Here is a 23,953-nt window from a genome sequence, read left to right on the forward strand (position 1 = left end):
TAGCGATTGCACAGTCGGACGTTCGTCGCTTTCCGGCGTCCGTTCATCGCCGTCCGACCAGTTACCTCCCAACTCATTGCAACCAACTCGCTCCATCTCTATAAATTTAGTCAACGAGCCCGGGATGGTTGACCGGACGGCGAAGAACGGCGGCGATGAACATCGAGAGGTCGGGCGGTCGCGTATGGGTGTCGGGTTTTTCGTCGCGCGGATATATATATATATATATATATATATATATCATTTATTATTATTCTCTTTAAAAATATTTTTAAATATTTAAATAATATTTATTGTATTTTTTATTTCAAAAATATTTTTATTCAGTATTATATTATTTAAAATTATTATATATATAATATTATTGTATTAAAAAAAATTTTATTAACTTTGTCATTATTATAACAGGCTATGAACATAATTGATAGCATAATAAAATTATTCCAATTTAATTAAAATTAATTTAACACTATTGTAGAAGTTAATAATGGTGTTAAATTGGTTTTGATTAAATTGAAGAGATTTTAATTAAGTTTTTGTTATAATAATATTCAATTGATTATGAGTAAGTTGAATTAGAATAAGAGTATTTTTGGGATAAAAATTTGATGAAATATTCTTTTAATATTTTTTTGAAAAAGGAATATTTTTTGACAATTTTAATAATAAGGATGCCCTATTAATTTTTGTTTTAACCTTTTCTGCATTTATAATTTTATGTTGAATAATCATTTTTGCATTATGTATAAACCTAAAATAAATATATTCGGTTGATCCTTAGTCTCAATACGATTTTACCAATTTGAATTTCGAAGATATTAATATTAAAATTTTGAATAGAAATATACACCAGTGAGGGATTGTTGTCTGCGTTGCTAAAACCCGCCCCACCGTGTCTTCTGCTAAAGAAGAAACCAAAAGTCCGGCTCGACCTCGGATTATTCTCATTTCAACGGGACCATTTTTGAAAGCTAAAGTTATTTGGATAAAATAAGATTAATCCTTGATCTCAGTCTTGCTAGCAAAAGTATCATATTTAGAATACATATGTTATTCCATATTCCTGTGATGACTCTTTTGGATGAATGCCGATCTATTTCATCTTCCATCCTTCCATAGTTGTATTCGACCATACAAGTATGCAATAAGTAAGACTAGAAGCCTCAGCAGCAATCGAGTCCAATGAGAACTGTCTCTTTGCCAGGAAAAATGCTCTCTATTGTTTGCTAACAAGTAACAATTAGTAGCTCAAATTCATGGGCTAACTCATGGTTTTGGATAAATGACACTGGTCACTAATGATCCAGCAAACACTCAAACAGCCATGTGTAAAGCTGTTCGAAAAGTGTGACATACATATTTGGCAATTTTACATCTCATAGAAATTACAAGAAAAATGAAGGTAATTTGCACACTGACGCTTTCACTGAGCTCTTATTTGACCTCCATAACCATAGTATCGCAGTAGCCCTTCATCCTGTCGCCAATTTTCTTTTACCTTCACTTCCACCTGCCCTAGCCATATAAAGAACAATTAGACAAGTGTGTTCCTTCATCTTTCTTTCTTTTTTTCAAGAAAATTTTGCAGCAAACGCTAAATGTCATTGATCAGGACCTCGAGAAAGATTTTCTTTTGCAGGAAGTCTTCAATGTCGAGCCTTGCAGCTGTTGCTAGTACCTTCAAAGCCTTACCACCCTATACTCCAAATGGATTGGGAAGTCAACGAGTTTGAATTCAAATAACAAGTAAACTATTTTGAAATGAAAAGATAAAAAATGCTAACTGAATATTGCAGCAGAAAATTTTCTTGAATAAATGCATCATTAACAACTTTCTAGGTCAGATTGAACTACACACATTTTTCCTATCTGAAATTGTGACAAGTTCAATGTTTCTTAAAAGTTATGCTCTGACATTGCATGAATTTTTCTAAGCAAATAGTTTGAATCAGGTGTACAAGTAACTTTGCTTCAAAGCATCAACACTCATATAAACTTCGATCAAACTGAGTGGTTAGAGGGTGTTTTGGAGCAAATAATCCCAACTGGCATAAGATAGGCATAAAACCAAAAGTAATGCAACCTAGGAGATCAATAGCAACATTCAGATAAATCTGGGAGCATTAACACAGGATGGCATAATAAACAATTGCCAAATTCTTTGATTGACCAACACTGAAGCCAGCGATATAAGAGATTAAGCAACAAGAAAGCATTGGTTCAGCAGTAGTCCTTTAAACTAGAGATGCTAACGAGCCATGATCAGGCAGGTACAGGTCTCGTCAGCTGATTTAGGTGTCGGGTCGAGCATGACAGAGGCAAGGTTGGTCTATTTAGGTGCGTGATCGGGTTAGGCAGGACACACTTAGTTACAGGTGGTGCTAGGCATGGCTCGTGATGCCAGCGTTGGTCACCTTGCCAAGGTCCAAGTTGGCACAGGCCTAGTTGACCCATGCCTATGTTGGCTTAGGCCAAATTTGCCAAGACAAAAAAAATAAAAATAAAAATTAAAAATATAAAAGTTTTAAAAATATTTTTAAAAAGAAAAAATAGCAATAAGAAAAAAAGAAAAAAGGGATATTAAAAAAAAAGTTTTGGTATTTATAGGATTTTTTTAGTAATTTAAAAAGATTTTTTAGAGTAAATTTGGTAATTTTAGATTTGCTAAAGAAGAAAAGAGCAAGGAGATAAAGGGAAATGGATGAAAGTAGACACTCCACCCCTTAGTCCTACATTTCTAAGTTAGACTTATTAAGTGCTGGGCCTTAACACTGGCAATTTCTCAAATCTCTTTTTTGTTTAGTTTTTAAAATTATGGATGACTCTTGGTATAGCTACCATGCACTCTTGTTTTATGAATTAAGCTGAATTTTGAGGTACTTTAATATTTTTCATGTTCTTTGTTGAGATACAATCCTTACCTAGAGGAAAGCTCTAAAGACCAATTGATTCAATACAACGAAAGGATAAAGATATGATACTCATCATGAGAAAAGTTACTGATGCTCACTCAAAGAAAAGGAAATTACAAATTGTATTAACTTTAAAAAATTTCTATTAAATAGGCTCCTAACCCCTTTTTATACTTTGATGACACGGCCTGTTCTTTTAAAATAAAGAGACTTTTCTAACAAAATCAAAAATTTTCAAATATAACCTAATAGACTTTTCTAGAAAAACTAAATAACTTTTTTTTAAAAGTCCCAACTAATTATAAAAATTAACAACTTAGACAATCTTTAATAAAATTCAATTCTTAATTTGACTCCATCAAGTGGGAAGGTGGAGCAATTATGAAGTAGTAGCACCTTTTGGTTGAATCAGACGATTGCTAGTTTATTTATTCAAACATTGCCTTTTTGATATCGATGTGTTTACTTATTTTGTCGAGTGGGAAGGTAGAATAGTTGTGAAGTGGAAGCGTCTTTTTAGCCAAATCTAGTAGTTGTTTATTTCTTCAATTATTGCCGTTTTATGTCAATATGGTTTCTTGTTTGCATTATTCTCCTCTAGTGAGGATAACTCAACTCTTGACGAGTTGTTGAATTATCATTTTGGATTTTCTTTTTCAAGTGTATGGAATAATTTCTTTGATAACTCAGGCTCATAGGAAGAGAATATTGTGTCACTGATGGGAGTGTAGGAGTCAACACTAACAGTATGCAACCTATAGTCAATTCAATAGAGAAAAGCTTGAATATTCCCCAATATGGTAGTAAGTTCTCAACATTGAAAATTGCATTAATGTTTAAATAAGTAAGCCAATTAACAACATATGCATTAGTACTAATTTTTCTCATAATTTGAAGAGGACCAAAAGAGGCTTTTTGATGAGTTTTTAGGGAACTACTTGGGGAGAATACAAACAAGCACATAGTCTCCTATATTATATTCCTTAAATTTAAAATGTGTATTGCTTTGTAATTTATAATCCTCATTACTCGGTGCAACTTTTCTTCTGGCATCAACATGAATCTCTCTGTTGCATTTACCTACTGATTTAGATAAATAAGAAGTGGTAGGTAAGAGAGAGAGGTTAATAGGTTGACGAGCTTTTCACTCATACACAATTTTGAATGTACTATGATCAGTAAATTGGTTTCTCAAGTTATTGAGAGCAAATTTGGCATGTAGCAAGTTAGACAATTGAGATATTGGAATCAGATCCTTAGTGTGATTGGTCATATGCATATGTGGGGGTTTGTAAGTTAACTCTGTGCAAGTTATGTTCTCAAGTTTCATAGGGCCCGATTTAATGTGATGGGCCATTAATGGTACCATTTGCCTTTTCTTTTTAAATGTGCATTCTGTCATGAATAACAAAGAGAACATAAAGCTAAGGTCGATCAAGGATGACATGGGTCACATTCATAAGAAGAATGTCACACCATATATTATCTTTATATGGACCTATCTCTATTGGAACCAAACACTATTGTGTAACTGGAAGGGAAGTTTAATTTACCCATGTCATTTTATAGGGGCTCAGGTGTCGTTCCGAGATGGCTTGAATCCTAGAAAGAGTATGTGTGGAAACTATACCATGTAATTCCCACTATCTATTACTATTTTACAATGATTTACTCTCACATTTTACTTATGTGTGGAAGATACTAGTGTGTTTCCGCGTGTCATCTAACATAGATGTTGAAAGGATACAACGAATTACATTAGATCCTTTGATTTGTTCTTTAATTTTCTCATTTCCATAGTGCTTGTCAAGAGGGTCAACTTCTTTGTAGTTTTCCTATTCTAAGGCTAAAACTCCATGCGAGCATTTGGATGTTATATGACCTTTATCATGACAATTAAAACATTGAATATTAAAGTTTTCTATTTTCCTAATGGCTTGAGTACTTGTCTCTATTCACGTAATGACAAATTCAGGACGAGTTGGGCTAGAGGATTTGCTGGATTTTGATGACGCTCTACAAGTAGGATTGTTATTTGTTAAGAGGCTTAATGGATGCATGCAAATAGGCTTCATAAAATGCTCGATTTGTTCAGCCTTTTGGCAAGCCTCTTCAATCAAGGTCGGGGTAAATAATTTTAATTGTCTTTGAATTTCAAGTCTCAATCCATCAATGAAGTAGATTAGAATTTGACTAGGGTCTAATTTAAGATTAAAACACATTTGTAAGTTTTCAAATTTGCTTAGATATTCATTTACGCTCATGTTTGATTGTTCTAGATTGATCCACAGTGTGTAGTTGTCTTCTAAAGTATAGTAGAGTATATTTTCTACTTAGAATCCATTTTATTTCTACCCAATGTATGATTGATTCTTCTCCATTTGTGATGTATTGATCTTAAATACTCTGCACGCATTTCTTTGCTAAACCAACGAATTTAAATTTTGCAAATCGTACTCGTTCAATTTCGGTTATACTGTATTAGTCAAAGTAATCCCCAATCTTAGCAACCTAATCATGAATGCCTTTAGGTCTTAGAAGACTATCAAAATTAAGGATATCTAATTTGACTCGAAGGGTAGTATATCTTTTTCTAGTCTAATTTCAAATTTAGATCCAAGTCTAAACCTAGATCGGGTTTGGATGTCCTGAAAGTTGTCTACTTTATCAATGACTGATTGATAGTTTCAACATGGATCATGTGTGGGTGATAGATGCGTAGTAATTTAAGAAAATAAATAGGAAATTCAATGAATAATAATGAAAAAGTATAAATAAAACAATCGAGAAATAATAATAAGATTATGATAAAATAGGCTAGAATAATGAGAAAAACAGATAATGCACAAGAAACAATTAACCTACTCAATTAAACAATAATAATTTTCAAGGAAGGAATAATAAGTGTGTGGTTCCACTGCCTCAATAGTCTTCCAGAAATGAAGAACTCCATAACAGCACCCTGAAGGTCTGAGCCCACTATATCTCATGCTGCCTTGAAGAACTTCACACCATATCCATCAAGTCCAAGTGCCTTGGCGTTCTCAATATCAAACGCCTTCCTAAATTACTCTTTAGTCACTGGCTATCCCAAGCTACTTTGCTGCTCTTGTCTAAGTAATGCTCCTCTGCTGTCAATGTCAAAGGTTAATTGGAAGCACCATCACTAGTAGCACCTCATAATGGTGAACAAACTATGCAGCTATCTCTGCATACTGGTGGTGTACTCACTAGAAGCCTTGGCTACTGCCATTATGGTGTTCCTTTTGTTGTTGCGCTTGACAAGATCATGGAAGAATTTGATACTACGGTCACTATTCCTAAGGTAGGCACACTTGGCTTTCTGCTGTAGGAACTACCTCACCGCCTCTGCCAATAGTGTAGCTCAAGCCTGCAGCCAACCATAATTCGCTGGTTGTGAGCACCCACCTAGTACTATTTGCTGAGCAGCTGCTAAGTCCTCCTGAGCATGTCTAGCTTTCTAGGGATGTGCTGAAAATGTTAGTGGTTGAGTATATCCTCAGCCAACCTTTCAAATGCTTCAACTTCTGTTTCAACCTGTACTATGTTGTGCCAGTCGCTGTGTCCTCCCATACTTTTGCTACGAATCCATGAAAGTCCTCATGTAAGGTCCACATATTGAAGAATTTGAAAGGTCTTGCAGGCTTCCGCTCCTCTGATAACAACGAAACCACGCAACATGAATGATCTAATAAACATCTCGGGGGTAGGAACTCAGCATAGCCTCTTAAGTCCTGTAGCATCCAATGAGTTTTCACCATGGCACGGTCCAATTTGCAGGAAGCAGTCCCATTTGTCCATATGAACCAACATCCAACAGACTATAGATCCACCTAACTCCCACTATGCACCACATCCTCCAAGTCGTGTAGCTCATAATGTATCAATGGCATGCCTCCAATCTTTTCTCTCATTGTCGACATTGGATTGAAGTCCCCTAGGATCAGTTTCTAATGACCATTAGATATGGTTTGATCAGGCCTTGTTGAATAGTCAAGAATTTTCTTATCTTTTTTATCAGAAGTATCTAACAATTTATATCTTACTCGGCTGTTAGTCATTGATAGATCAGAGATATATCTTTCTTCAACAGAAAAAGCATGAGGATTCATTTGATTTTGATCCTTGTGGAGCGAAAAAGACACTATAATAGATCTGCACGAACCTCCTGCTAATATCCATAAATGACTTGTTTTTCTCTATAATAGTCTCCCCCATCTAACTCAGTGCACTCCATAATACACCTACTGACTATGTTGTGAAGGTTATATATAAAGGTGGCTAGTATTGTGTGCCTTCGAACTCTAAAGAAGACTTGACACTCTATGAACTAGATGCCTATATCAAGAACCTCCACCTCCACATGCGACATATCCCACAAGACCAAGATGTGCCCATGATCAGAAATATGAAAATTATAAGTTGTCATCATACCTGAAAAATGCCTCTAAAGAATATTGTCCAAGGATGTCTCAGACAATTTGGTCTCCCAGAGACCAATGACACCAATTCCATGCTTCAAAGGAGGTGTTGCACCCCCTTTTGTTTAAGGGGTTTGTGAAAATCCCTTATGTTCCAACTTGATATCTTCATTTACGCAAAAGTATGGAGTTTGACCACCCCCTATGCCTAGTTAAAGTGCCCACCATGTGTTGTCCTTTGCCTTTGTTTGTCATCAATGATAAGGTCGCATCCAAGCCAGTTGTGGTACATGTGCCATAGTTTGAAGAGGATGTTGCACTCGATGATGATGAACTTCTTGTTGTGTCTGCTTGCACCACATGGTTGTGCCCACGGCATTGCGTTGCACCGCTCAACGTTGTTGGCTCTACGCTTCTCCACATGTTCTGTTCGACCAGCCTATGCAATGTCGTGGGCGGGGCGGTCATCGCTACCCTATGCCAACTACCTCCACCGCATCATGTGTCACACTGCCTTCCATGCTGCCTTGGTTGTCTGGCTGACTGCTAGCCCACTGCTCTGCCCAACCTGCTCCGCACTACTCAGGACTGCTTTGGCCCCCTGCACTTTCTGTTGGCTCCGTCGATCCTGCCAAATTACCCCTTGCACAACAGTTAGCCTTAGTGCCACCCTCAGTATGGAATTGTTGACGACACTGTGTGAGCAGTGCACTGGTAGGTTGCTCTACGTTTGCATGTGTTTCACCTATTGTTCCAACACACTAGCTGGGCAGGCCTGTGCTCTCCATCTACCCCTACTAGTCTACCTCTGCCTTGCCCACTGGTTGCCTTGTTGTCAAGATTTTGTTCCTCACTGTTCTGGCTTGCAGTAGCCATCAACATTGCACACTGGTCGAGTGTGTTAGTGTGAATAGCGTGCTCCATTGTTGTAGGTGTTGTGCAGCATTGCAACGCTTGTCCTGAAGCTGTAGCAGCCCTGTCTTTACCACACTATCTTTGCCTCGAGCGTGCACACTGATGCACATTGGTCAAGTGTGTTAGTGTGAATAGTGTGCTCCGTTGTTGTAGGTGTTGTGCGGCATTGTTCCACTTGTCCTGAAGCTGCAAGAACCCTATCTTCACCATGCTGCCTTTCCCTCGAGCGCGCACACTGACTGGGTGGTCCTGCCTCCACCACTTGCTTATAACCCTCCGCTAACACTACGACACAGCCCAACATGGTGGCCAATCCGCTAACATTTTGTACAATAGCTCAGGAGTTGCTCAAACTAGATGTCCAAATCAAGATCCACTCCGATTGGAAGCCAAATTCAGATCATCTCCATTCTTGGACCTACGGGATCCAACTCAATTAAGATGTGAGCAAAATTAAGGCATTCTTTTATCCGAGTGAGCTTGTCCATATGTAGAGACCTCCCAATCTTTGAGTCAATAGTACTTAAAATAGTCGTTGACCAATAATGAAGCGGCAATCCATGGATCCGTACCCACATCGGTAAGTGACGTAGCTCCTCCTCCGCATACAAGAAGCACCGAGGCATAAACTTAAGATAAAGGTAACTATCGAAAGCGATAATGGTCCACCTTGAAGTACCCAGTCCCTATCTGTATCAGTATCAAATCTAAAACCCGTCCACCCACTGAGATGAATGTGATACTGGTAGTCAACGCCCCACTAGTTAGCCACTCCTATAATTCCAGCCTTGCCCAGGAAGCAGCCTATGAAGCATCCGATCAAACAATATCCCAAGGAGTTCTCCACTGTGTCAACGTCCTTAAATCCTAGCAGTATTATAGTGCCTTTCCTCTCAAACTGCTCAAGCCGTGCGCTTTGACCTCTTGTGCAGTTGTCTTTGAACAAGCTAGACCATGTTTTCAGCAGCATCTCCCTGTCCAGTCCCTTCCTTGCACCAAGATGGGCTGGCATTGTGTTCACCTCAGGCTTAGAAGGCTGCAGTTTGCCACTCAATGCACTAGTGGCTGCCCCCTCAGCTGCAGGTGGTGTAGCCTCCGCCACATCCGACAGGGGGGCTGCTGTGATTGCCACAACAGCAAGGAGTGCTGATTTGCCTGCCGCATTCACAATTTGTGGTGATGTGGCAGCCAGCATGGGAGGTTGGTCCTCTCCATTTGTTGGACTGTTCTGTTGAGACAACACCTCCCCTGCAGCTCTGACAACTCCAGAACCCACTGCCAGACTTCAAGTCCTATTGTGATTTTAGATAAAGGAGTGAAATCTCAATCTAAGATTCCATTCACGGACCACTTGGTGAAAACACGAAAACTTTCTCAAAAACTATGAAAACTGATAAGCACGATATTTTCACTAACGAGGCATAAAGATAACTTTTTATCATATGTTGATATAGTTATTCAAACAACACTCTAAGGACCATATAGGGTTTGAAAAGAGTACACACATTTAACACTTGATTGGAAATTTTTATAAACATATTTGCTGTTTTGGAGGTGCAAACTGAAATTTTTGGCATATGTTAAAACAATTGTGATAACACAAATCTTATGAACATATAAGCTATGTAGGGGTAGTTCTCCCCAACTGGCAAAAGAAGTATTATAAAAAATCAAGAGTGCACCAAATACACTAAAAGCACATAAGAACATACCTTGCCAATGAGTATTATCTTTTGTGAGTCCTTCTCAACAACAATTTCAACTTGAATAAAGTCTTTTGATGTAGGTCTACTAATGTAATTCAGAACATTGACCTTCACCAAGTGAAATCAACTCATTTATTATTGTCAAAACAAAAGAAGAACTAGTTTGTATATGATCTCAGAACCTTGGAAACAGACCTGGCAGGCATATGGAACTTCATTTCTATATTGCATGAATATTTTCTCCCTAACAATTTCTGCAACAAAGAATCTCTCTGGATGTTCACTAGCTATATCCTGCATGCTAAAGAAAATCGCCTGAGAAATTTTTTGCATAAGAAACTTTTATGCCACTGAACAATGAAAACTGAAGCACCACTTCAACTAACTGAAACAAACCATAGTAACTTAGCTATTCAATTAAGATTTGAAGGTCCAAAAACCTTGGGATAATAAGCAGGACCAAAAGGGAGTTTTGAAATTATCCATTCTTTTACATCCTCTACTCCTTGACTATATTTTGCACTTACAGGTATGACATCATCCACATCAGTAAACTTCTGGTACCACTGCAGAATGTGAAAGTCTAAGGTCAACAAATAAAATGGAAAAACAAGTATTAGAAAATGGAAGAAAATAACACAAGGATACTAGCTAGCAATGTTTGTAGAAGTGCAACCTCAAGTCTCTTTGCAATTTCCCCTGGCTTGATCAAATCCTTCTTGTTCAACACCAATAGGATAGGAAGGTTAGTCCTAAATGTGCCAATGCCTTCTAGTACATCATCAATCTAAAGATTACAGAAGTAAAAGCCCATACCGTTACTCGTATCCTTCAGATAATAAAGATTTTAATACAAAATTACCTTTTGTGGCACTTTACAAGCATCGACAACTACAAGTACACAATCTGCATTAATTGCAGCATTTCTGACATTGTTCATCATCATGGAGTCCAGCATGTGCATCTTCTTTTCAATAACGCCAGGTGTATCATAAAGTATCATCTGCAAACTAACACAATATGAGATCAGAAAATTGACTCATTTGAATCCCATATACTAATCACTTCTCTACTACATTTATTGAAGCAAATGATCTCTTTAAAACTGTAAATCAATGAAAATATGGTACCTGATATTCAGGGCCAGAGCATATACCAAGTATACGATGACGAGTAGTTTGAGGTTTCTCTGTAACAATTGAAAGCTTTTGACCTAGCATTTGATTTGAGAGTGTACTCTTTCCAACATTGGGCTTGCCTAATACAGCTACATAACCTGCAGTTGCCAAGATTTAGTGGGACAACTGCAATGTATTGATTCATTAGCTACAAAAGTCTGCTAGCATTTACTTTCCAAAAATGTATTTTGTCAATAATTGGATATATCAGGGTCTGTTGTGACTTCTGACATCAATTGTTTTGTAGTTGATTGTAAAATTCTTTCCATGAATAGTTTACCCAAGTTGTGTTTGAGTGGTGTTTGGTAGCACATTCCCTAAAGTGCTTTTGAGGGCCAAAACACTTCAAGAATTAATTGGTAAGTTCGTGCTCAAAGTGCTTTTACTCAACCCTTGTATTCCAAAAGCAACTTACCAATGCTGGATCCGAAATACTTTCTAAAATTGCTATCCCAAAGTTGTTTCTAGATGATTTAAAAAGTTTGTCCATCAAACAATTTTGACCAAAACTTATTGATGGACCCAAACAACTCATTTTAACTTAAATAAATAAAATCACAAAACAAGACATATTTGGACTTCTCACACTCCTATAAATACAATCTTATTTTACCAATATTACTATGTTAACAACACTCATAAATTTAAATTACCACTATTAGTCCTTACACCATGTGAATTAATTGTAAATCATTTCATAAACAGAAAAAAACTATCTGAGAAAAATTACTTTAACTAAAATGACATTAGAGTGTAGCTAAAAGGATTGTTAGTACCTAAAAGGCACCCTAAATTAGTTCCTTAGTTATCAAGGAAAAGATTTAATACTAAAAGGTATACAAAATGTTGACTTGGGGGGGGGGGGGGGGGGGTGGTGATTTAGATGAACATAAATCCACCTCTGGCAAAGGTTTATTGCTAAATAGTGGTTGCATGTTTCGGAGAAGCAAGAAACAGATTTGTGTATCACCATCCACAATGGAAGTAGAATTTGTGGCATGTGCTTCAGCAGTGCAAGAAGGTTTTGGGTTGAGAAATTCTAATGTCTAGCAGGAGCTATACCAATTTGTTGTGATAATCAATCAACAATTGCTTACACTAAAGACCCCAAATACCATGGGAAAATCTAGCATGACATGAAGTACAACTTCATTGAGATATTATTAAAGAGGAGGTGATTTTGAAATTCATGCCTACGCACTTGGTGATGGTTTGTCCTTTTACTAAGCCAATACCTAGAGACATCTTTATAGATCACGTTAAATCTCTTGGATTGCATAGATATGATTTTAACTAAGCACATGAGTATTTAAGATATTACGTCTATTATTATACTGAGATCTGATTATGCATTTTATATGTATTAGTGAATTAAAAGTACGTCTGACAAGTTGAGATTGACTCGCACACATGAGCAATCACCTTTAATGTTTCATAGCATGTAGGATGAGATGGTATTGATTTTGTTGTGAACAAAATTCAATAATGAATTAGTGAGATGAGATTACTTAATGAAATATTTATTTTTGTAATCAAAATGAATTTTCCCCCAATCTATTAAACTTGTCAAATAACGAGATTAGAGTTTTCTTAAGATTGATACTATTGGAGGACAAATGAGTACGTGTTAAGATACGCTTGAACTAAGATCCATACAATGTGTATTTTTTTTTCATACACTTCCAAGTAGGAAGTTTCATACCACGTGTGTTGAAGTGACCATTTGGATAATAAGTAGTTGAGTTTCAGCTCATTGTGTGAGATCCACAGGCTTATACAACCTCATTTTATACCCTTAAGACTTTCAACTACTTCTTTAACTTTATTTTAGTGTTGCTACTTTAGCATGCTACCAATAGCTATGGATGATTTGATAATGTGATACATGAAAGCTAAAATAAAGATTGAAAGATTCTAGTAGAAAAGGAAGATTTATTTTGACACCTATTTTGTATTCACAAGCCAGCTACTTATGTTTAATTTAGTTGTTAGAACATATTGTGAATATAGAAATACATAATCAGGTATTCTATTTTAATTTGGGGACAAAAGATTGATGGGATCAAATGACTCTGGAATATAGCGAGTTGATTGTCCTCATACATATTTTGGATTGAGCCGCTATATATCTTTAACCGGTGTATAGTTTTGAGCTATTATTTAATATGCTCATTAGTCGCACAATCCATTTGCTTGTATTATTGGTATATAGTTATGATTATATTGCACAAAGGTCAAGCCCTCATCTGTGAGTGTGAGATGAGAGAAAGTTAACAAGCAACCCATAACTCCATGAGGGGGCAACCAATGAGGCTGGCCCAACCCAAATAATTCAAATATTTGATGTTTATTCTTGGAGTGATTAGTTTTTTCTCCACCGTTTAACTCCCATAACTTCCGTAAGAGACAAGATACAATTATTATTGTCGTGAAAAAGTAAGCAGAAACATTTTGGAGCAAAATATGTCACAATTGTTGGAGCATTTTGGATTGTGAAAACTGATTCCTTTTTTATTTTGTGATTGGCATTGGTCAATCGAAATTGTCCAAAAAGGTTATTAATTCAACTACAAAAATCCTTGAATGAAATATGTTTTCATTTAATAGTTACAAGCAAAATAGGACAAGTACTATTACTTACTTTCACCCATGGAAATAATCAGCATTGGTAAAGGAGGTGACTAATTGATTCTGAGGGAAAATTAATTATGAAAATTCAGCAAATATATGTAAGATTGAATATTGTTAGCACTAATACAAATTTATCAGACAGGAATAACTATATTTTACATATATTTTCATCATCTGCATGATCAAACAAACTTTCGTAATTGGGAAATACTAAAGCTAATTGAAAAACCAGCCAAAAAAGAAAAAAAACAATGAAATTGATATACCTAAGGGATTCGGCGGAGTCAGCTAACGCTTTGGGAACATCCCCAATTGGGAACATCTCTACAATAGATCACACTCTGAACATCCCCGTAGTAGTGCACTCACTTTAAGAACATCTTCGATTGAAAACATCTTGCAGCAGATCACACTTTGGGAGCATTCTCATCCGAGAACATCCCCAAAGCAACGCACTCATTTTGAAAACATCCCCGCAATAGATCACACTTTGGAAACATCCTGATTTGGGAACATCCACGTGGTAGCACACTCACTTCAGGCACATCTCACTTTAGAAACATCCTCGTTTGAAAACATCCCCATGGCACACTCACTTTAGGAACATCCCCACGGCGCATCACTTTGAAACATCCCCATTTAAGAACATCCCCGCAATAGCGCACCCCTCCTTCACATGGGAAAATTCTCAACCTGGAACATCCCTGCTTTGTCCTTCCGTTTTTATCCTCTCTCCATAACCTCAAAAGGATCGAGCTTGTGCGTGAAATTAAATTTCTTATTTCTCCCCATGACCTAAACGGGATTGAGCTTCTCTCTCCGATCAACACAGGATCCAATTTTCTATTCTCTCCCATGACCTCAATGGGATTGAGCATCTCTCCTCAATCAACGCAGGATCAGGTTTATTATTCTATCCCCCACGACCTAAGCAGGATCAAACGCCTCTCCCTGATTGGCGTGGGCTCTCCTACTCGACCTCCTCAGATCTAGACCCCATCCAGCTCAGGGACTCAACTGCTTGATTGGACCTTCCAAGTGGCTCTTATAGCTCCGCAACCCAAGTGGCCCATGCTTCCTCAATTGAACTTCATTCTATTCCACTCCTCAACCGACTTGGAGGGGAGGACTTATGATACCAGGGGACAGGATCTCCTTCCAACCCACATGGCACAAATCCAACCTTACTCATAGGTTATATGAGGGCATGACCCACACACTACAACCCACAAACCCGACACCCAATAGACCGTTAAGGTTTAGGAGCATGCTTTATAAATAGGACAACTACAAGTGGTAAGAGGGGCCATGAAATCAAATCCTAACTCGATTTTTCTTCTTTTACTATTCCATCGTTTCCATGATCCCGGCCCGATTTAGGCATCGGACGACCTCACCGGGTGACTCCGGCGAGCCCTCTGACACATGTTGACCTACGTAGATCTGGCCACGGGAAAAGTCTTGGGCGGTCCGACAGGCGGCAGATTCCTCATTCATCGAGAATTGAAAAGGAACAACAACAATAGGGAATCGATCAGCTCTGCGTATTCAATAAAAATAAACATCATGGCGTCCAATCCAATTTGATGAACCGTACTTTCTAATAGTACACATCATTTGGAATCCCCAACATAACCTGTGAGCTAATAAATCAAATAGACCACGAAGCATCTCGAGCACAGGCGCATAGAAAATGCATCCAGAGCAACGCGTTTCGAACATCAGAGCTCACACTTCGCAGATAAGGTTTCCGGGAAGCAAAAGAACCGAAGGAACCAGTAGGGAAAACATAAGAAATGCAGGAATAAGAACTGACCGGATCGGTGGTTTGGGCAAGTGGAGCTCTCAGAATCGAGCTCCTCTAGCTCGTATTCGTCGAGCAAGGCGAAGTTCCTGTCCGGCTTCTCACTCAGAGAGAGAAACGTTGCCGAAGGATAACCAGAGGAAGACAACGACAACGTTCCCTCCTCCAACTCCTCGTCGTCACTTGCTCTTGCACGCCTATTCCTCCGTTCAAGCTCCAAATACGCAGGTAATTTTGCAACGTAGGGACGAAATTGCCTTCTCGAAGAACGGAAAGAGGGAAGAGAGATCTCGCGGTGAAAGAAGCGAGATGAAGAGGAGGGTGAATATGGAGATAAATAAAGCGTGGTGGCACATCGATCCCTCGACGGCAGCGATGGCGGCGGCGCCGAGGAGATGCAGTGCGCTAATTCTGGCTCCATGGGATCAACGAGTCGATAGGGATAAGATAAGAGGCATAAGACTTGAGAGGGATCTCATCGCATTAGTGGTAGCGACGGGCCGGCTATCAATTTTGCATCCAATAATAAAACGGGATTTTATTTACGTGTCTGTAAGAATTAGTTATAATAAAATAAATTTATTAAAAAAGATAAAAATTAAATTTGGACAAAGTCAAGATAATATTTTCTCTGTAGTAACCTAAAATAAATTTTACCCGTGCCACAAACAAACACAAAACAACAGACTTAAAAAATAATGATTATGATAGAATAAATTTATTAAAGTGGACAAGGAATCTCACATGTAAAGTCGAGGTAATACTCTCATCCTTTTCGATTTATTTTTTCATATATAATCATGGAATCAACAGTATGAGACCACTAAGATGATAGATTGTATCTCTATTGCTCATACATTTTTTTCACAACTAGCTAAAAATTGTATGAGAATGAGAGAAAATTAAGTTGTAGAGCCAAAAATCCACAACTGAAATGGTGGATTCTGTCTTTATTACTGAAATGAGGAAAATTCATACATTTTTTCAGCAAAAAATTGTATGTGAGCGAGAGAAAATTAAGTTGCAGAGCCAAAAATCCACGACAAAAACATCGAAATTAAGAACACACGTACGAGTTGCTCTACTGAACTAAATGGTCGGCCTGTCCGTCGTCGGAGCTGGGATCACACAGATGGGCCAGGGCCACCCACACCTCACGTACTCCAAGTACCTCGAAAGAACTCTGGTAAATCACAGGTACATGACTATTGCTATTTTATTTTTAAGCTCTTAAAAAATATCCGAGCAGATGGATGGCGATAATTGGGTCAGACGGGATTCTTGGTGGGGAGAGTTACTCCAAATGCAATTCAACTTGCTTCATCTCTATAATTTTTAAAAAGATAAATAACTGTGTTTTCTTTTTAGTTAGAGAATAGCTTTTTTATATTTCAAAGATTATATTTTCTGATTCATATTTATCATGCAGCTAAAATAAATATATTCGATATATTCAATTGGCAGTTGGTCTGATTGTGATTTTACCCATTTGAATTCGGAAGATATTAATACGAATATATATATTGAGTCAGGGAAATATATGCTCTATACTAATTGCACATTTATTTGGATGCAAATTAACAAAAGCTCCATTGGGAAATTTGCACATATAGGATCTCCAAAATTTGATGAAAAGTAATCTGTATAATATTATTCGATAAGATTTTTTTTAAAAAAAAAATCAATGGCATTATTATTTTACACGACGGTAGAGTAGCTTGTACATTTCCAAAGCTTGAAACCCTATATACACTAGCTAGGTTGGTCATATTAGTTTGGCCTACATTTTAATTTTTGGAGGACTGAAATTTGATTTCTTGTTGAGTTAAGTAACTATTACTTTTTTTTATAATTTGTTATAAAATAAATATTATTGTATTATTCGAAAAGAAATTTAGAATATTAACTATTATAATAGTACTGCGAACTTTCATTTTATAAAAAATAATTATCCTTTTTTAATTTGAGAAATAATTTAATTTATAAAATATAAATTTTAATCTTATTCTACTATCTAAAACATATATTAAAAACTTAATCATTGGACTAAAGTCAGATTAAAATGAACAAATCAAATATATCATAGGATTGATTGGGCTAAATTTAATGATTGGGCTTCATCAAATAGGCTAACTAACCATAACCATGCTCGTATATTGATTGAGCTAACCTAATAATGAAGAGGATGATCGAGTTGTGCGAGTTGAGTAGCTCGATGGAATTAATCAAATTGAGGGAATCATATTAACTCAGGAGAACAATTAAGCTAATCGAGTTTAGTAGACTAATCAAATTGAGTCGAGTGATCCAGCAAATCAAATCAAGTGGACAAGATTAATCCAATTAAGTTGATTGGGCAAAACAGACGACGTAGCTGATCAAGTGAGGTGAACAATATCAAGTTGATCAAACTAAGTGAACCTATCAAGTAAAGCAATATGATTAGGTTGATTGAGTTATCAAGCAAAGCATATATCTATTAAGATGATCAATACAACCAACCAAGACAACCAAATTGAGTGAGTTTATTGACCAAGTTGTGTTCGCCAAGCTAGTTACAAAATGACATACACTTAAAACATCCAAGGTGTCTGCGGTTTCACGTCTTGTAGCCACATTGTTTTAATTTGATTTGATTACTGGTCAAAGTTAGACACAAAACTGAAAGGGACACGGTATAGGAGATCCATATGAACGACGAGATAGATGCTCCCGACACAATATGGGAAGTATACAGTTACTGTATTATTTTACTGGCCAATATATGAAACCAAAAGATAACAAAAGAGCAGAGACAATAAAAACTAATTTATGAAGAGGATGAAGATATAATATAAGGAACGAGAGAGAAGTATAGAATTTAGAGGAGAGGAATATAATAAATTAAGATTTGTTCTCATTGTCATATTTTTTTACTACAATTTGACTTATATAGGCATGAAAAAAAATACAAAAGCAATTTAGTTCTTCTTACATTAAACAAATTATTATATTTTTAAATAAATAAATATAATTAAATAATTTGATTTATCTTATAATAATTTAATTAGCAACTACATAACTCAATCAAATTTGTTTTAATGAAATCAAATTGAGTTCTAACAATATGTGTTTGTTAGCTCGGTGCTCACTAATTAAGATAATTTGAATTTTGAAATCTCATTTGACTTTTATTTAATTTAGACATAATCAAAATAGTTAATAAGAGGGATCTCTTATTCATCAACTTTTATTGATAAAAATCCTTCATCTCTGTTATTCATTAATGCGGTGGAATAAAGAAATCTACACACAAGGTCATATCAAAGGTCAAGTAAATAGGTGGAGATCAAAGTCAAATATAAATGGAGGTCAAAGTTAAATATGAGTAGAGGTTAAAGTAGCTACCAGACTCAATTAGCTCGGCCACTCGACTCCCTCAGCTCGGCCACCTCAACTCCCTTAGCTCAAGCACTCAACTCTCTCAACTCTTAACTCCTTCAGCTTTGTTACACAATTCCCTCAACTCGGTCGCTCGACTCTCTCAACTCGATCACTCGATTCCTTCAACTTGACCACCTCAACTCCCGCAGCTCGATCATCTGACTCCTTCAACTTTCTAACCAATTTTCTTAGCTCAACCACTTGACTCGCCACTTGACACCTTTAGCTTTGCTATCCAAATTTCTCAACTCGGTCACTTAACTCATTCAGCTTTACTACCTAATTCTTTAAAACTCAGCCACCTGACTCCAATTTTGCTAAGTCCCTTAGTTTGGTCATTCAACTCGATTATTTGACTCGATCACTCGATTCCCATAGCTCTGCTACCCAATTTTCTTAGCTCGACCATATGATAAGGCCACCCAACTCCCTTAACTCGGTCATCAAACTCCTTTAGCTCGGTCACTCCTATAATGGACAACAACGGCAGATATTCACATGACACCGTGTAGCTAGTGAAAGCAGTTATGTTGCTGTCAAATCTAGTTTCATATATGTCCTCCATCAAATCTAGTTTCATACATGACACCATGTTGAATCTCACCTTGACATCCAAAGGATTGAGTGTTATATGTATCTCAGATGTTCTTTTCAATTTAGTCATCCTCAACCTCTTCCCTTTGGCAGTTATTCTCTACTGAATCATCCTACCACAGTGTCAGACTCAGATAGGAATATTCATTATCTAAATTTTTCATCAAGAGCAACAGGTTCAGATTAAAACGAGATAAGAGATTAACACTGGCCAACGTCTTGTAAATATTTATGTATGCCAACCGATACTTTTTTTTTTTTTTACAAAAACAATATATCCAGTAGTATATTCGTCGAATCGTCGATAACCCTGTTTTCACTTTTTTTTTTCTTTTATGTTTTTTCCTGTCACAACCAGTTCGAGGCTAGAAGATGAAATTAAGTTACATAGTCAAAAAAAAAAAACCCATAAATTAAACATATAAAATAAGGATGAGGAGCTGCTTCAGATTCTACTTGAAGTAAATGGTCGGCTGGTCGGAGTTTGGATCCCACGAACCGGCCTCCCTCATGTACTCCAAGTACCTCAAGAACTCAGGTCTCGCCGCCGCCTTCTTCGATGGCGCCACCAGGATCCTCATCACGGGGTGCGCCTTTACCTCCCTAGTTGTCTTCGACCTCTTCAACGTCGTCGTCGTTGCCGCCGCTGCCGTCTCGGAGTTCTCCTCCAAGTCGAAGGACTGCCGTGACAAAAGGCGGCGGTATCCTCGCCGGCTCCCGGCGTACTCCGAAGCATTCGACATGACCTTACTACTGAAAAGCGTGGTGATGATCAACTGGGTGGTTGTGTTGCTTTTAATAGGAAATGGAGTACTGAGTTGGTGAGGAAGGTAAAGGGTAGGCAAGGAGTTGAATTGGTTGTTGTGTGGGAATTTGATTAGGAAATGGTCAAAAAGGAGAGGCTGAGAAGTCAACGTTCTGATGTGGAGATTTGAATTGGTTGGTTGCTAGATTTTTGAATGATTGATTTCTTCTTAATTGTTTTATTACTCTTTAAAATATCCTTGTTGCCGAGAAAGAACTCCAGATTGAGAAGATAACAATAAACGTGTATGTAAGCCTAATTTGAATGGTTCACAATGAGATATAGGATGCCCAATAAGAGACAAGAGAAGTCACGATCCGATGAATCAGATTTCCCTTCAATGATAAAATAGTTAAAAACACGAAAGATTTCAGCAAAAATGATAACTTCACCAACCTTAATCCACGTGGATGGCTAGAAATAGAATTTGTTATGTAGCATTTACAGTAAGTTTCATAATTATTAAACAAATAGTAATAATTTTTTTTTATTGTTGCCATCGTGTATTAGGTTCTTCAGACAGATTAATTTTAAGGTGACCTGTTCGACCTTATAAAAATTGTTAACTAGTCATCTGAGTAAATCAGGACGTGAGGATAGCGATCTAACCTAATAATCAACGTTCTTGGCCCACTACTCATTTGAAAAAAAAATCCTTATAAATTCACTACAGTAACAAATAATAATAATTGAACTATATGTAACGATTACACGATAAGTTATGTAAATAAGTAATTAACAATTGAACTAAATGTGCAGTACGCCACATGATTCAGTATTTGTTGCCTACAACGGGCTCAAGGTTGATGACGTTCCTTAAATGCCCCAGGGTAGACCTCAGCCCATCTTGACCGTCAATGTTGGATTGGTTCATAGATTGCGAAGCTTCGGCCAATGACACCTTAGCAGATATCGGAGAGGACATGAGGGAGGTTGTCGTGGTTGATAATGTACTGGGCCAGTTAACAGGGTACTCATTTGAATTGGTTGGTGTGTGGGAATTTGATTAATGGAAATAGTCAAAATGAGAGGCTGAGAAGTCAACGTTCTGATGTGTAGATTTGAAGTGGTTGGTTGCTAGATTTTTGAATGATTGATTTCTTCTTAATTCTTTTATTACTCTTTGAAATATCCTTGTTGCCGAGAAAGAACACCAAATTGAGAAGATAACAATAAACATATATGTAAGCCTAATTTGAATGGTTCACAATAAGATATAGGATGTCGAATAAGAGACAAGAGAAGTCACGATGAATCAGATTTCCCTTCAATGATAAAATAGTTAAAAACACGAAAGATCTCAGCAAAATGATAGTAAGTTACATAATAATTAAACAAATAGTAATAATTTTTTTATAGTTGCCAACGTGTATTAAGTTCTTCGGATCAATTAATCTTGAGGTGATCGATTTCACTTTACAAAAATTTTTCATTAGTCATCTGAGTAAAAGTCCAGCCTAATAGTTAATGTTCGTGGTCTCATTTGGAAAAAAAAATCCTTACAAATTCATTGCAGTAACAAATAATAATAATTGAACTATATGTAATTATTACACGATAAGTTACATAATGATGTAAATAAGTAATTAACAATTGAACTAAATGTGTAGTAGGTCACATGATTCAGTATTTATTGCCTACCACGGCCTCAAGGTTGATGACTTTCCTTAAATGCCCCAGGTTTAGACCTCAGCCCATCTTGACCGTCAATGTTGGATTGGTTCATGAGATTGCGAAGCTTCGGCCAATGACACCTTAGCAGATATCGGAGAGGAATCGAGGAGGTTGTCGTGGTTGATAATGTACTGGGCCAGTTAACTGAGGATAAACTCCGATTACCCACTCAATTTCCTATTTAACCATTGGCACTTGTGGGTGCTATGTCCACATTCCTAAGTAGACGTAAGGTAGTGGCTGCGTTTGGTTTAAGAAGTACAGAAATACAGAGACAGAAATTCTGTGTCTGTCTCCATTTCGGTGTCCCCAGTTTGAAAGTGGACAGAAATTCTATTAGAGACGGAGACAGAAATCCTATTTCTGTCTCTGTCTCTCAAAATCAAACGGAGGCAGAGACAGAAATCCTATTTCTGTCTCTGTATTTATGTCTCTGTCTCTGAAACCAAACGCAGCAGATTTCTAGATCCCTGCTGAGAATCCATTCGGCTCCTTAAGAGTTGATGGTTTTTATAAATCTGCATCGTCTTCTTCTTAGAAAATCATAAAAGAGGGATATATGGTCGATACCATGGCTGAATGGTCACGACGGTGGTTGTCGCTCGGGGCGGTGCTATGGGACCTCCACCGGTCAAGACTCTCTTTCGTTCTGTCGATTTTTTTTTTTGAGTTTTTTCTATATTAATATACTTTTTCACCCAAGCGAAAAGTGCATCATACATATGCTTCTTTGTCAAAGAGTGAAATAAACCTCTTTTTTGGAACCCTTAGGCAAAACCGCAAAAGCAGAACAATAATTGAGAGAAAAATAAATTTAAAAATTAAATTAACTTAAATAACCAATTATGTTGCATCAAAAGGATGTTTCTCGATTTACCTCCTCACAAATGATCATAGAACCGACTATGTAGGACCGCTAAAGTGGTGGATTCCACCTTTTGCAGAAGAAGTTCTAAATATTTTGTATCTTGCCATCAATGCTTTATTTGGTTGGTCAAGGTAGATCCAGTTTGATTGACCAAGTTTGAACTAATTTTTATTGAATTTTGATATTTTAGCAATATAGTAGTTAGTTGAGTAAAACATTAAGAAGTCCGAATTTATCGAATACATGATAGTAGGGAAGTCTAATTAGGAGTTGACAAGAAAAAAAAATCAAAATTGGTCACGGTTGATCCAACATTTGATTTCTAAGTGAAGTCCAAGTGAATCACAGTTAACCAAACATTTAGCATATGAATTGAAGTACAAGTTCGTCATAAAGGACCGAACACTTAACATGATAAGTGAAGTCCAAGTAAGTGATGAAAAATCGGACACTTGACATAAGAAGCGAAGTCCAAGTGAGTGATGAAAAATCGAACACTTGACACAAGAAGCGAAGTCCAAGTAAATCATGAAGGATCGACTATTTGACATAAGAAGTGAAGTCTTAATAAGTCATAATTCACTGAATGTTAGACATGAGACGAAAAATCAAACAGGTCAAAGTCGATCGAATGTTAGCAACAAGTCCTGATAGATTGAGATCAAACAAATATTAGGTAAGGCAAAATTTAGCCTTCGTAAGGTTGAAATAGAAGTATTAGTCCATTGATATGATATAACAATCGACTGATGAATCCTAAACTCCGAATTTGAAGCTAGAGCTAAGGAGGTTTGTTGCATGATAAGTCGATTGGTGTGTTTTATTAACCAACTATTAGGCATATTAGTTGACTGGTAGGTTTAAACAATTCACTGATGACATTGTAGCAATGAACAAAAAAAGTTGAAACTCGAGTGTTGATTAACTGAACTAATCGTGATTAATTGACTGATATCACTGAGTGAGTGAATAGAACGTTTGATAATCGACTGTTCAACTCG

General features: G+C 36.9%; 1 protein-coding gene across 1 annotated transcript; it reads right to left on the reverse strand.

The window, feature by feature from the left end:
* Positions 1 to 1,272: 1,272 nt before the first annotated feature.
* LOC141848715 (GTPase ERA-like, chloroplastic) lies at positions 1,273 to 16,015 on the reverse strand. Its single transcript, XM_074736757.1, has 9 exons — positions 15,601 to 16,015; positions 11,106 to 11,251; positions 10,838 to 10,978; positions 10,652 to 10,762; positions 10,416 to 10,541; positions 10,171 to 10,269; positions 9,982 to 10,083; positions 1,616 to 1,696; positions 1,273 to 1,510 (listed from the first exon to the last, which is right to left on the reverse strand). Exons 1-9 carry the CDS (start codon positions 16,007 to 16,009, stop codon positions 1,424 to 1,426), a joined length of 1,302 nt encoding a protein of 433 aa, XP_074592858.1. The 5' UTR covers positions 16,010 to 16,015; the 3' UTR covers positions 1,273 to 1,423.
* Between the last annotated feature and the right edge of the window lie 7,938 nt (positions 16,016 to 23,953).

This window comes from Curcuma longa, chromosome 17 (assembly GCF_044706935.1).
Source record: "Curcuma longa cultivar G26 ecotype Majalengka, Jawa Barat chromosome 17, ITB_CL_G26_1.1, whole genome shotgun sequence".
Classification (NCBI taxonomy): Eukaryota; Viridiplantae; Streptophyta; class Magnoliopsida; order Zingiberales; family Zingiberaceae; genus Curcuma; species Curcuma longa.

Bases quoted from the DNA above. Each gene is read 5' to 3' on its own strand.
- LOC141848715 (XM_074736757.1), bottom strand. From the start codon at position 16,009: ATGGAGCCAGAATTAGCGCACTGCATCTCCTCGGCGCCGCCGCCATCG. The intron at 10,763-10,837 runs GTAATTTTGTAT...TGTAATCTTTAG, and splicing joins CTTGTAAAGTGCCACAAAAG to ATTGATGATGTACTAGAAGG. The intron at 1,697-9,981 runs GTATGTTCTTAT...TTTGGAGTATAG, and splicing joins AGATAATACTCATTGGCAAG to GGTGGTAAGGCTTTGAAGGT.